The following is a 14,916-nucleotide window of genomic DNA, read 5'->3' on the forward strand; positions in this document are numbered from 1 at the left end:
TTGATCATTTGACATTTTGTCAACACCATGACCAAAGGTTTATTTCTTACCTGCATGTTTGTTAAATTGACAGTTCAGGACCCAACATTGTTTCCATGATGTGCCATCTCACTTCAAAGTCCAGTCCTCATTTAAACGCAGCTTGTGCAGTTAATTGTACATTAAAATTCCATCATTACAGCCAATGTTCAGAATTCTTGAGCTCAGCGGTCAACAGATTATGCAGTATTTAACTTATGTGCAAAATAATAAAGTCATTTGCACCCCTTGCATTTTAAAAGGTTTTGTCCAGAATCAAATGTACTAATTTTTTATTATTTAATTATGGAGTAATCACAACAGAAGTTAGCATAATTGTCCTTAGCTCATAGTTTAAATTATAACTTAAACATTTTTGTTCATAGTTATCATATTTATTATGGATAGTACAAATTACTGGAATAACTCTTTGAAATTTGAAAAGGGACATCTGCCTGAAATTGTCTTTTGAAAAGTGAGAAACATAGTGTTGCTGTCATCTGACCAATAGGTTATGAACTATCCATATTAACATCTTTAACCATGAAAATATAGTGTGGACAGTACCAATGTTGTTCTCTCCCATGATTAACTTAAACCAAATATGAAGCTAAACCAAGCAGTATTCTATGAGAAAAACAGAATTGTTAAAATGAGTAAAAGGGGTGATTCTAAAGTGTTAATATTTACATTGTTCACCCAGTGCATTTTGAGGTTTAACCCCAAACCCACAAAGCTGGGCATAGAATGATATTCCACAGGTAGTTCCGAGGATTAGGATGTGGACGTGCACCTTCAAATGTGCAAGGTGGACAAGTAGGTGCATTGACACAAATAAAGTAGCATTGCAGTCTCTATGTTTTGGGGTTTATAAATGACCCTCAATGTCTCTCATATGCTTTCTAAAATATGTTTCACATATGATAAATGCAGCCAAACACATAAAGTGTCATAATTTTCTGAAAAATATATTACTTTGTCCAATCTGTTCTTTATTTGTGCTGTAATTTGCAGTCAAGCCAATGAGCTGTGAGTGATATGTTAGATGATCAATCTTTGTGATACTAGTCTTTACACAAATATGACTTGAAATCCACACAATGAGTTACACAACTGCTCATCTGTGGTGATATACAAGTGTTTACTGTCTTCTACTCCTCATATAATGCTCAGACTTGGCCTGATATATCTGCTGCAGACTATGTATTTTAATAACCAAGACATTAAATACTAACAAGCTTGGATAACGTTAAAAACTATTTCCTCATTCACAGCGGCTGGACTGGGCAGTATATACCCCATAGTGAGCTACCTTGGGCTGGGTCACTGGACCACCTGCATTTTTTCCTTTAAAATGTTCCTAATAAGCTGCTGAGTCGGGTCTCGCCCCCCCAGACTAAAATTTGACCGCCAGCTCCTTTTCATTCATATAAAGTTTTTGCAATAGCATCTTCTTGAACAGTAACAATAAAAAAAAAATACTAGTCATCATTAAACATTAGTCACAGTACGCATGTACACATGGCCTTACATAGCACACATGTCAAGTTTGATTTTTCCTTGCATCAGAATATAAAATGATACTAGGCCTGAGTCATTAAGGAGAGCAAGGCAAAAAAAGGAGTAACTTTGCACCTGGGCAAAACCATGTTGCATTGGAGGGGGAGATAGATTTAAAATGTAGGGACAGATTTATAGTTGGGATAGGGCATGTCCTCGATCAACTTTATATTCCAGTGTAAAAATAAAGCTATCAAGTATTTGTCTGCGATATGAAAAAAACAGTCAGTATTTAACTTATGTGCAAAATAATAAAGTCATTTGCACCCCTTGCATTTTAACGGGGTTTGTCCAGAATCAAATGTACTCCTTTCTTGCCTTACCTTCCTTAAAGACTCAGGCCCACTGAGTACATGATAAAAGCTCATGTGAGTTTAAATGGTATACGGAAATGTTAAATCAATTAGGTGGGTGATAGAAGAGAGGAGCAACTGTGCAGGGTTGTTTTATTACAGGAACAAAAGACCTATGCATGTTATGCATTACAGAAACATGATTAGTGGATGGGCAAAGCTTGGTGCACCACAACTTGTGCGCCTTCAATCATCAATGATATCAATACGACCCTGCTAATCATCAGTGTACTTCCTCACCTGGCCTAGGAGCCAATTACATTTTTGCTGGTCTATAGAATGATTCACCAGAAATAGCTAGATTTCACTGCTGATAACACACTCATGTGAGCAGTAGCTCTTGATTGGCCTTTTGGGAATTGTCAACTGTGTTCATCTTGCTGGATAATTCTCAAGATGGGTCTCTCTCTAAAGAGCACCCAACCTCTGCAGGTAAAATGACCTAATAGTGTCAGTGGCATTTATCTCAACATATTGTCACAACTACATTGGCACATATTGTTTCCACAGAGGCACATGCGCCTCTCTACTCCGGTTACATATTATATTGAACAGTGTTTTAAACAGTGTTGCTTCACTGTACAAGGTTTAATTTATTTGCAATAGCAGTGCAGGAACAACCAATGTTATCCATATATATGCCACATAAAATAAACATTTACACAGTACAGATTGTGCCCTGACATATATAGGCCACATGCTTCAGGTCCACACGCACATGATTTTGAATCATCTCATTTCTAACATATAGCACAGGAAGCATCTGTGAAATACAGCTGTTTAATACATAATGGGGACGTTGCAACAATACTAATGTACTTTTATATGCATAATACTTCTAGAATGGGAAATGTAAGGTATAATCTATAACACCCTTGTGTTTATTATGTAAAAGGGGAAGAGGGTTTTTCCATAGAGGACACAGGACATAAAGAGGGACTATACTGATAATATGCAAGGTACCATATTTATCTGTGACTTAATCTAAGTCCTCCAAGCATTACAATATATATAGAATAATCATTTTCAACTCATTAAGATAGCACATTAAAAAAAAATACTGTTTCCTGTAACCTCAGGAGGTACAGCGCAATAATACTGACTTTGATAAGATATTACTATTACAGCTTCCAATAAGCAATAAGCAACGTCTGGGATTGTAGAACTGATGCAACTGCTTTATATTATCCATCAACTGCAAAGATGTATATGAGATCCTTGTGCCTTCAGTTTCAAATTTGTTTCCATATTTTTGTGTTTTGAACTGGAACTAAACTGAAAAAATTATATAAAGTAGCTATAACTGCATGCATCAGATCCTTATATATTAACAACAAAGAAAATTATATTATGAGAACAAATGTTTGCATTAATGTACAAGCAAGTAAATGAGATTAAAAAAAAAAGATTCTGCTGCAGCAAACATCATTTTTAAAAAAGCTGTATATCCATTGACTAAAGTCATTCACTGAAGACATGGAATAGTCTTTCACACATATGCAATTACCAGTATTTCAGTTTCTGATTAACTGGTGCTTTTATGATATTCAAGAAAAGGCAAGACAGTGTGTTGCAACCTTCTTCTGCCACATATCAAAATATATTTTGATATATAGGTCCATTTTAAGCTCCTCATTAAATACAATATTCTTGCAGAAAATAAAGTGATAATAAACACACTTTTGGTTTCGGCTGGTTTAAAAGGGTGATATGTGTTGCTGAAAAAAATATATATCCGCCTGTACAGGAGGGTAGAATGGAACAGGACATTTGCACTTATATATTTATTTATTACGGAGAGTCTGTAAAACATTTGTATAAATAGAACACTGTAAAATGATATCTACAAAATACTGAAGAGGGTAAACTTCAAATAATCAGCATGATAATAGGACTAAATATCCCACTAATTGAAAGCATGTTGAGTTTGACTCTCGACCAGGATCTGTGTGGAATTTGTATGTTTTCCCAGTAGTTGGGTTTCCACCGGGTGCTCCGGTTTTCTCCCACACTTCAAAAACATAGCGGTATGTTAATCGGCTTCTGACAAAATGAACCCTAGTGTATGTCTTTGTGTGTGTTAGGCAATTTAGACTGTAAGCTACAATGGGGCAGGGACTGATATGAATGAGAAATTGTACAGAGCAGCGTTATTGGTGGCACTATATGGTTATATATGCGGTTCCTTTTTCTGCAGAGTAAGAACCTGGATTGGTTTCCCAGGATGAGAGCAATGTCACTAGTCAGCAATGAAGGTGAAGGGGAGCAAAATGAGATCCGCGGTCTCCAGGACAAGCTCAACTCAACCACGCGGCTGGTAACACATTTAACAACGCAGCTCAATGAGCTCAAGGAACAGGTACAGCTGCAGACTTTCTACAAATCCACTAAGCAGGCTGTGGCCTGTAAATATGCATTTTGTCTCATCTTTTCTGAATTTAAGCATAGAGTATTGCAAACTTGTATTCGCCCACAACCTTGTATTATGCAACAAAATGTGGAAGTCATAACAAGTGAGACATAGCATCATAAATAGGAACAGCAACAGTGGCACCTGCAGGCTATAACATGGAGTAAAACCCATCACAACCTGGTGCATCACAAAATTAATTGATAACTTCTTGATTGTCTTGACCTGAATGGATACATTAAGATTTTAGTTAGATTGCATTATCTTATATAATAGGAAATTGGAAAATAGTGCATAAAATAGAACATAAGGTCCTGAACAAGTGGCAGCCCTTAAACAGCTTATTTGTGGTCTTGCTGACATACTCTTCTAAACAGCCATTTACTATATATTTACAATGTCTATTGTTATTGGAGAATATAAAAACGTACTTCTCGCTATTGAGCTGTTCACGGTACATGTTAATTATTGTGTTGACAATATTTGTACATTGCAACATGAATTTAAAAATATAAATATATTACATGTAATTCTTAGGTAACCTTAATGTATGCCATAAGATCAGATGAAATGATTCATCGGTGATCTCTTTGTGTAATCCATTTATTGCATTTAAACTGCACTGCTTCTTTCACAGCTCTGTTGCAGATGTGATTAACTTCTATAAAAGTGCTCATTACATCATTGCAGTGTGACGTATAGAAAGATGGTGGGCAGCCCCACAAATCCAGGGAGTAGACAGGAACAGATAGATTTGGCACCTGCCTTTCTGATTGCTTGAACACAGCACATAACTTGTGCATGGTATTCCTAATGCAGGACCAGCTCACAGTGAGTGCTGGATGGTTGTTAGGAAACCCTTTTAGATGTGGGGAATCCTTTAGTAAGAGTATAATTGTGCCCAGAGTGAATCTCCCTTGATAGCAAAAGTATTAGATCTAGCATAGCCTAGATCTAATAATGTTACAGTCAGGGTACGCACACATGCATGTCATACAGAATAAAGGTCTTCCCAAGATTTCCTAAATAATGCCACCCAATCCAGGCTGTATACCCTCTTCCACATTTAGGATAAGTATTAAAAAGATACCCATGGGGGGTGAAAGGACTATCCTATTATTTTACTTTGCGAATGTCCCCTCAGTCTTTGCTGAGTGACCATTCAACTGAGACAGCGCTCTAATAAACGGACTAGAGGATAGAGATCCTGGCTACCTCAATGGTGGTGGGAACACAAACTGATATCAGACAGCAAGTTATCCACAATCAAAATGAACAATATATGCAATGTAATTAAACTGGCCTTGGAGACCTCACACTGGGATACAGACATACAGACCCTTTTCCACTTCATGGTCACCAGAATATCCTGCTCATGCAAGCATCATTCAGACCACAACTAATAACTGTTCAACATGTGCAGTGAGATGAACCGTTCTGTAGCAGCCACATAACAATTATAAACCCAATGTAGCTGTAGTTATATTCTTAAAAAGAAAACTAAATTGCAGTCCTTTGTGCCTGGTCTGTATAATAGAGTCATACCCTATATATCATATACATATTTGGTATATACAAAAACACTTTGCATTCAGAACTAGACAAAAAGTGGATTGTAAAAATGTTGTTTGCCTACCGGATAAGAGAAATACAGTTTCGTTATGCGTTTCACCCCAATACAGGCACTTTATCAGAAGCTAACAATCTCTCTGTCACACACCATATATAAGTATTTTCCAGAAATAGTATCAGTAAGGGCACCAATAATACATCACTTACTGAAAATAAATAAAAACTATTATGTAAACTTAGATAACCAACATGACTGGAATCAGTGGTCGAAGTGAAAATTTAGAAATGGTGGTATGGGGCATGTAAGTAATAGTTTTACAGTCACAGCAGTAGGAGAAGAGGTGGTATGGGGCATGTAAGTGATAGTTTTACAGTCACAGCAGTAGAAGAGGTGGTATGGGGCATGTAAGTGATAGTTTTACAGTCACAGCAGTAGGAGAAGAGGTGGTATGGGGCATGTAAGTGATAGTTTTACAGTCACAGCAGTAGGAGAAGAGGTGGTATGGGACATGTAAGTGATAGGTTTACAGTCACAGCAGTAGGAGAAGAGGTGGTATGGGACATGTAAGTGATAGGTTTACAGTCACAGCAGTAGGAGAAGAGGTGGTATGGGTCATGTAAGTGATAGTTTTACAGTCACAGCCAGGGCCGGACTGGGACTAAAAATCAGCCCTGGCATTTATAGTCCACAGGCCCACGTTAGTTCCAGCAGGAAAGAAACCGAGGTGGGCCTGCGCGGCAGCACCGAAAGAGGCGTGACCACATTGTGTTGTGGGTGTGGCCACATGGGGCAATGATACATATATTAAAATAAAACATTACATTTATCACGCCAGCCCCCGAGGCACATTATGACACCCCCAGCCCACTGTATTTATCTATGCTTCTGGTGCTGCTGACATCCATCAGGGTGGGAACTTCCTGTAGAGTGAGCAGGGAAGCTCTTAGTCTCACAAGATTACCAAATCTTCTGAGACCTAGAGCTCCTCGGCTTGCTCTGCAGGCTGTGTCCTATCCAGAAACTTGGAGCAGCTATCCGCTCCTTCCTGCTAACCAGAGCTGGATTAACAATTGGGGGGGCCTGGGGTGTTTAAGACAGGGAGCCCCTATTATGTAACATGGCTATCATTTTAGACAAATGTTAGACAAATACACAGGCAATACTGTGTGCAATACTGTTAGTTGCACACAGCTCTGCCTTCACAAGCAGTACAGTGTGAAGTGGGACATACCTCCCAACTGTCCTTGTAGTGGGATCAAATCTCACTAAACGAGACAGTCACCAAAATTCGGGACTTCCCCACCAGATTCAGGACAGTTGGCAGACTGTCCTGCTCTCTCCTACCTGTCTTGTTATTTTCACCACCTATGACTCCTGGTGTCTTTAGTTCAGTTGCTGCTTGTCTGGATACTGAAATGTTGGAGGCCCTATTTTTAAAAAAAATGGGTGCATGTAATTTAGAAAACTCCAACCAGTCCTGGTGTTTAATCAATACAACCCATGTTTTATAATTGGGCCTCCATCCAGTCCCAACATTAAAATACTAGTATTTACATTTAATATAAATAGCTGCTGCTGCTGATAAATAAACCTATTTCCCTCCCTCCAAACAATCCCAGCCATAAATTAAATAGGTATATTTATTAAACGTAAATGCTATTTCATTTATGGCTGGGATTATTTGTATGGCTAGGATTGTTTGGATGGAGGGAAATAGGTTTATTTATTAAACGTAAATGCTATTTCCCGCAACCATCACTGCCATTAAATTCATATTTTTTTCCCAAATAGCCCCACTTTAATTTAATACTGGGGTGGTTTGGGGACTATTAATTGAAAGGTCCAATCACCCTATCTTAAATTGCTAGCCCCTAATATAAAATTAACCCAAATCACCCCACAAATAAAAGAGCACAAATTAAATAATTAGCCCCCACCTAAACTCCACCATTAAATTAATAGCCTGCCTCCCACATTATATTAACATTCTCCTCCTTCCCTCGTGCCTGAGTACATGCCCCCAATTGATATTATGCCACACAGTAGTGCCCCAAAATCATATTTTACCACATAGTATTTGCCCCAGTTGATATTATGCCACAAAAGTGCCCCCAGTTGATATTATGCCCCAATAGTGCCCCCAGTTGATATTATGTCACAAAAGTGCCCCTAGTTGATATTATGCCCCAATAGTGCCCCCAGTTGATATTATGCCCCAATAGTGCCCCCAGTTGATATTATGCCACAAAAGTGCCCCAGGTTGATATTATGCCCCAATAGTGCCCCCAGTTGATATTATGCCACAATAGTGCCCCCAGTTGATCAGTTGATGTCATGCTACACAGTAGTGGGCAACATTACCCCCCCCCCTGTTTCCTGTGTGGAAATCTTCCTCTTCTCCCCCGTTTTCTGTCTGTCTGGCACCTTTTCTCTCTCCCCCCCCGTTTTCTGTACTTACCTTCTCAGCTTCTTGCCTGTCTGCTTCTCTCCGCTCTTCGTCTGCTGCTTTCCAGGACCTGTACTGGTCACATGTGCCGCACGCGCAGCGCATGTGACCAGGAAGTGTCAGTGCACTGACAGATCAGACCGGCCCATCTGACCATCGGCCCTTCTGGCATTCCGGCCCTGGTCACAGCAGTAGGAGAAGAGGTGGTATGGGGCATGTAAATGATAGTTTTACAATCACAGCAGTAGAAGAGGTGGTATGGCACAGCCCACATCAACCGCTGAATGGAATTCATAAATACATAAACTTTAACATTATTAGGATTGCTAAAATATTTACTAATTAATAGCAAATATTTACAATTTAAGCAACTGATGAGATAGTATTAAAAAGTATGTACAATTTTTTAACTCATGTGTTTAGCTCTTGAAAAATGAATACCAAATCAGAACTAATTGGGATACTACAGATCAAAATAATATTACTTTAGGTCAACTGCAAACGATAAGAAAAGTATGTACTTGTACCGTAAATCACATATTTTAGCAGTATCCCTGACTGATTTCAAAACATATCAAACAAAGGAATAAAGATAACATGTAATATATGAGGAGTGTTGGACATCGTATAATATACAAATATTTGATATCTATACTTGGGAGAACAACGGAATCACGGAAAATGGAATTTTGGGTTCTACTTTTGACATATACAAGCTCCATTAAATAAAAAATAGATTTGCTCTACTATTCTAACAGAATGACTTCTCCAAATTACAAATAAAACCATATAAAATTAGAAAAGTTATTCCCTGTGTTACAAACATATCGGCACAATGAAAAAATTGGCCTGGTCATAAATGAAGGAAACCATTCTGTCACACGTGGTTAATATTAATATGTGTCCTTGATTAATCAGATGATCTGGTACTGAAACTGTTGAACTTTGCTAAAAGGGATTAATGTGCTAGAAATAAGAGCCTCACATAACACGTCAATGGTGGAAGTGCGGTCAGGGTTTTTGTTTTTTCTAGTCTCCCTACTTTCACTCTCACATGTTATGCAGCAAAATACGGAGGTGGAAAACACATTGCTTATCACAAAAGACTTGATCAGAAGGAAGATAATGGTTCTCACATTGGCCACAAACCTATTTAGGATTGGTCTATATCGTATTATCTTTGAAAATGTGTTTTATACTAGCTACTACTGTAATTACTAATCTGGTTTTGTTATTTAGTACAAACAAACAATTTTATTTTCCTTATTTTTAATACAAATGTACTTAATTTGTAAACAGCAGTGTATTAATTAATATAAGGCATTATTAATGAAAAACTGCACATATTGCAAAGCTGAAAATGTAAGGGTGTTATATTATATAATATTCATGTGGTAGCATTGAGCTGCGTTTACTGCATGTTTGATCAGTGATCACCATGCAGTGAATCCAGCCAAATGTTACCAGATGACACACCTAGGAACCATGGTATAAACAAGTATTAAAAAACAGCACTTTGTAAATTCATAGAATGTCAAACTAGCATCTTTGTGAGATAGCCACTAGCCGGCAAACCAGTATGTACATACATAAAGGGAGCTGGTGTTATAATTCCAACATTACATACACTTTAACTGAAGTCCCTCAAAGTAATATCCAATAATGGAAAACTGATTATTTTTGGGAAAAGATTACTGAGCAATTCTATCACAGTAATGTCCTGGGCCAAGACTTCTAGTTTACTTATGGTAGATATTGTTCATTTTCGGTATCTCCCACCCACTTATTAGAACAATTCACTTTAACTGCATCTCCATGGAATATCAAGGTTTTTACACTACTGCAGTTGCTCCATACCAGAACACTATTTGCAAGCAATTTATCATCCACTTAAATATGTCTTACAAATGAATATATGCTTTCCTTCAGTGTGCAAGTACTGAGACAGAAAACAATTTCGAGACATATTTGATACATTTTTCTTGTACATTTTTTTTCCATTTAGATGACTGAGCAACGGAAGCGCCGACAGAGAATGGGATTTGTAGATGTACAGACTAATGCAGGACACTCCACGGCCAGCAATCAGATAGCAGTCAGCCAATGACAAAGTGGCAATGTACTGAAAATGAATCCTGCACTGTAAAATGTTGAACTGGACTGTAGTTGATCACTGTGCTAATGAAAGAAATCTACATAATAATGAACATATTGCTCTTTATATCAAAGCAAGGATGTTTTTTTGCATTTAACTGTGGGGAATAATGGGGAAGCAGAGGAGGTCTATTCTTAGAAGTGAAGGAAGGATGATCCAGGTGCACAGCCCCATGTGCAAGATCTCACAGGCTTGCAACTAGGATTATATTAGGAATTAAGAACGAAAAAGCAAGAGAACGAGAATATAGCCTGGTGCACAAGGTTCAAATATAAACTTTATTAAAATCTCTTATAATGTTTCTTAGAATTACAATTCGTGTAACACACATATCCACACAACCAAATAATGGCCATGGCAGTAATAGGATAGTTACTTTTAATTATTTAAATAGATACAATTGAGTTTCCATAAGGTCATTTAGGCTTGTCCGCCTTAGGTGGTAAGGCAGATAGCTTAATTGTTCTTTAGATTCAAGCCAACTGTTGTGTGAAAAAGACTTGTATAGAACACATTATTTTGACATGCTAGTCAAATACACACAAACATTTTTCAACAGACTAGTATACCGCTTCCGTCCTATGGTGTATCAGCACAGCACAAATGCCAATTTTAAATAAAGTTGTCCACCCTAGCAACCAGCATGTCACCCTCTTCAAAAAGGCTTGTTCTATTCATACGTCAGCCAGTGTTATTAAAGGAGAAGTATGAGTGTATCAAAAATATACTGTGATTCCAAACACAGTAGGGTTCATTTAAGAAGCTAGAAAAAAGTGTTTTGTCATGTCATGCACCGGTTTGCACTAATGCAGCCATTTATATAAACTAAGTGCGTCAAGATAGTGGCGACTTACAGATAAGAGTCTGTGCCTTCTGATAGGAGCTGGGCAATGAGATTGCTCCTGAATGTGGGTTACATGCATTTATACTCCTTGGGCCTGAGTCATTAAGGCAAAAAAGGAGTAAATGTTCTCTGGGACAAACCATGTTAGAATACAAGGGGTGCAAATAAGTTTATTATTTTGCACATAAGTTAAATACTGGCTGTTTTTTCATCTAACACACAGACACATAATAGCTTTATTATTACACTGAAATTTAAAGTTGATCTAGGACATGTCCTACCCCAACTATAAATATGTCCCCACATTTGAAATTTACCTCCCCCTCCAATGCAACATGGTTTTGCCCAGGTGCAAATGTTACTCCTTTTTTATGCTTTGCTCTCCTTAATGACTCAGGCCCCTTGTATTTTACCCACATGAAAAAAACTGTGATGCCGGACAAGTTATTTAAATGAGGTTCATGGGATGCGATGCCCACTGAACTAAGGTTTTACCAGTTCAGTTGATAGATGCAACACTTTTTTTCCTGTAAAACTACTTGATTTTTACGCACCCTCAACAGGTGCAGACAATGGGAAGCAATTCTAATGAACACAAAATATTTTTCAGGAATAAACAACAGAGTAGACAAATATTTCACTTTGGGTAAGTGAAAATTACAAAATACAAACATATTCCATTCATTATGGGCAAATGGAATTTCAGTTTGTATGTCTATTTTAACAGCCTATTTGCAAGGTTTACATGCATCTAAGTTTCTTTTTGGTGGGGGTAGTGTTACTTTTTAATTTTAATTGCAATTCTGAGATACATTGTTAAGTTTGTTTTTTTCAAAAAACAGGTTATATTTTAACTTTGTGCAGTAGTCTCTTTTCCTGGAAGTGCGCTGCTTCATAGGGTGTGAATTAGCGCAAATTATTTTTTGTCCTTATGGAATGATGGAGACTACTGTTTACATAGGCAGCAGTTAGGTAGTTAGAAAAATAAACAAAAAATTGGTATTGAAATAATTTGTTCGTTTCTTTACATCTTATCTAATAAAATACACTAATATGTGTAATCTTGTGTTTTTAAAAGTGACTGAATTGTGAACTTTCACATACTGTTATTTCATTTTGCCTCACCCTGTATCAATCCACCGTGTTTGACAATATTCAGCGGCGCGCATCAATCTACAGTGATGCTCTACTTATATTACAATGCTTAAAGTAAAAGTACTACATTGTTCCCCTTATTTGCCTTGGCCTAGCACTTCCTCTGTATGTATGATTGCTGCTAATACTGCCACTGTTATTGCTGTCCAGGCATCTGTACACATGGTTCCAAGAGAAAGTGGTGAAACTCAAAGCCATTGAAGTTTACATGCATGACCCAGTCTACCGTTTTGGACCAGACAATATTTTTTTTATAATGATTTGACCCCTCTGACAACTTGTCCATCGACTTCTTCATGTCAAACAATAGCAGCAGTATGTTCACCTGGAATATTACAGTAATAGTGATGGTGGGTCACATGAGGACCACTATAATTCTGCTGCCTAATATGTAGAGGAAAATATGTCTGTGCCAAGAAGCCTTGAAAAAGAAGATATAATCAGAATTTATGCAGTGTTCATCAGTTATTTTTGCTGCCTTGAGGTATGACACAGCTCTGCTGTGCTCTCTGCAATCACGCAGACTGGCTGTTTACCATATCCCAGGTATAGAAAAATGTATCTGACAGATTTATTTATATGTATGTGTATGTTTATTTGTGTGTGTGTATTACTACAGCACAGTAATGTATTATTAAGGTTCCAGCAAGCAGATACATTATAATCCACCAAATTTGTATTGGTGTTTTACATAACAAAAATGTGACATCTGTTTCTGCAGGTGTGCCACAAGAAAAAAAAAAAATCAGGGAAACACCTGCTCTCAGGACTGGTACACAACCTATGTTCTGCTGCATTCACTGGATGGCGAATGCAACTTCCCTAGCTCACAATGACAATATATTATTCCAAATAGTACAGTTTTCATGGTTATTCAATACAAAAAACACCCATATAAGGGGCGCTAATTGACCTATAGGTGTCCGACCGAGATGCTGCTAACCTAGCAGGACCTGGACCTGCTGATATAGATAGAACTAGAAAAAAGGATGTAGGTAGCGCAAAACTAAGATCGGCACAATAGTTTTAATAATCTCTCAAACATTAAATATAAAAAATTATACATACTTCAGTGTACACTGATAAATACTGATAAAAGGAGACTGCACAACAGGTCAAATCAGAAACACAGTAAAAACCACAGCATTATTAAGTGTGAAGGAATATATTGCCACAGTGTCAAGTTCCTCCACGTTTGGGAAAACCACATGGGGTAAATATAATGGTAACAATAGCAACAGACTAGCTAGTAGAATACTTCACATCGCTAGATGTATGCGATCACTCTATTCAGATTGATATATAAAAATCGGAAAGTCTGAGCCAGCATCAAGTATTATATTTCAAAGAATTAAGCATATGGAGCCAACTTATAGATGGACTTGAAGTCTTTCACTCCAGGAGCATTACAATGTAGAGTCCATCTAGGTTCCACGAAACCATATGTGGTAGATGCACAATACTGACAGCACAGACAAGGCAGACAAAATTAATGGAGACATGAAAACAAAGTGGAGGACCCTGCTCATTAGAGCTTACATTCTAAAGGGAAGAGGGCACAGCTGAAACAAGAGGAGAGAGTGTGGCTCAGAGTGGAGATTGGGATAGTTGTGAGGGTGCATTAGTGTGAATAGTGTTATCGAGGATAAGGTCACCTTAAAAAACAGATGGGTGTTCAAAGAGCATCTAAAGATTTAAATGCTGTGGGAAAGTCTGATTGAGCGTGGTAGGGAATTCCATAAGTGGGGAGCAGCACAGGAGAAGTCTTGAAGGCGGGAGTGAGAGGTGGTTATCAGAGACGAGACAAAGCGCAGGTCAGAGGTAATACCGCTGACAACCTGTTTGAAAAAATAAGGGATGTCATTGCAACATGGCTTATCCTGCTTGGACTCTCCTGAGGATATGTGATTTCTGCTAACGCCACCAATATTGTTAGAGCATTACAGCGGGGGGAAATTCCATCACATTTCCTGTTTTGCTCACACAATCAACTTGGTGGTACCAAACTTTTTAAAAAATGACAATGACATGCAGGAGATGCTGTCTGTGACCCGAAATATTTAGGGTCATTTTCGGGATTGTGCAACAGCATGTAGGAGAATGCAGCAGCTGCAAGAAGAATAGAATTTGAGGGGGAATGTACTTTATTCCAGCGAAGTAGTCACCTGTGCAGAGAGTGCAGACACTGTTAGCTTGAGTCAAGTGATTGCCCTAATTAGACTTTTTGAGAAGCAGCTAGAGAAATTGAAGGAGGAACTGAAATGAAGCAAATCCGCTAACTATATTGTAATTGTAGATTAAGTACTTAACTTGCTTCGCCAGGATCCAAGAGTTATCAACATCTTGAAATCGGATCACTACATTTTGCCATGAGCTATGTCTTTATTTCCCACTGTCCCAGG

The 14,916-nt window shown here is 37.9% G+C and overlaps 1 protein-coding gene across 2 annotated transcripts in view; it reads left to right on the top strand.

Annotated features, from left to right (window-relative positions):
• ITPR3 (inositol 1,4,5-trisphosphate receptor type 3) overlaps positions 1-12,594 on the top strand; it is a 194,631-nt gene extending 182,037 nt beyond the window's left edge. For both annotated transcript variants that reach the window (XM_075195726.1, XM_075195727.1), the window contains exons 57-58: positions 4,129-4,290; positions 10,366-12,594. In XM_075195726.1, the coding sequence (XP_075051827.1) occupies positions 4,129-4,290; positions 10,366-10,467 (264 nt within the window). In that variant the 3' untranslated portion in view covers positions 10,468-12,594. The remainder of the gene's footprint in view (positions 1-4,128; positions 4,291-10,365) is intronic.
• Positions 12,595-14,916: the final 2,322 nt, after the last annotated feature.

Source organism: Mixophyes fleayi, chromosome 2 (genome assembly GCF_038048845.1).
Source record: "Mixophyes fleayi isolate aMixFle1 chromosome 2, aMixFle1.hap1, whole genome shotgun sequence".
Classification (NCBI taxonomy): Eukaryota; Metazoa; Chordata; class Amphibia; order Anura; family Limnodynastidae; genus Mixophyes; species Mixophyes fleayi.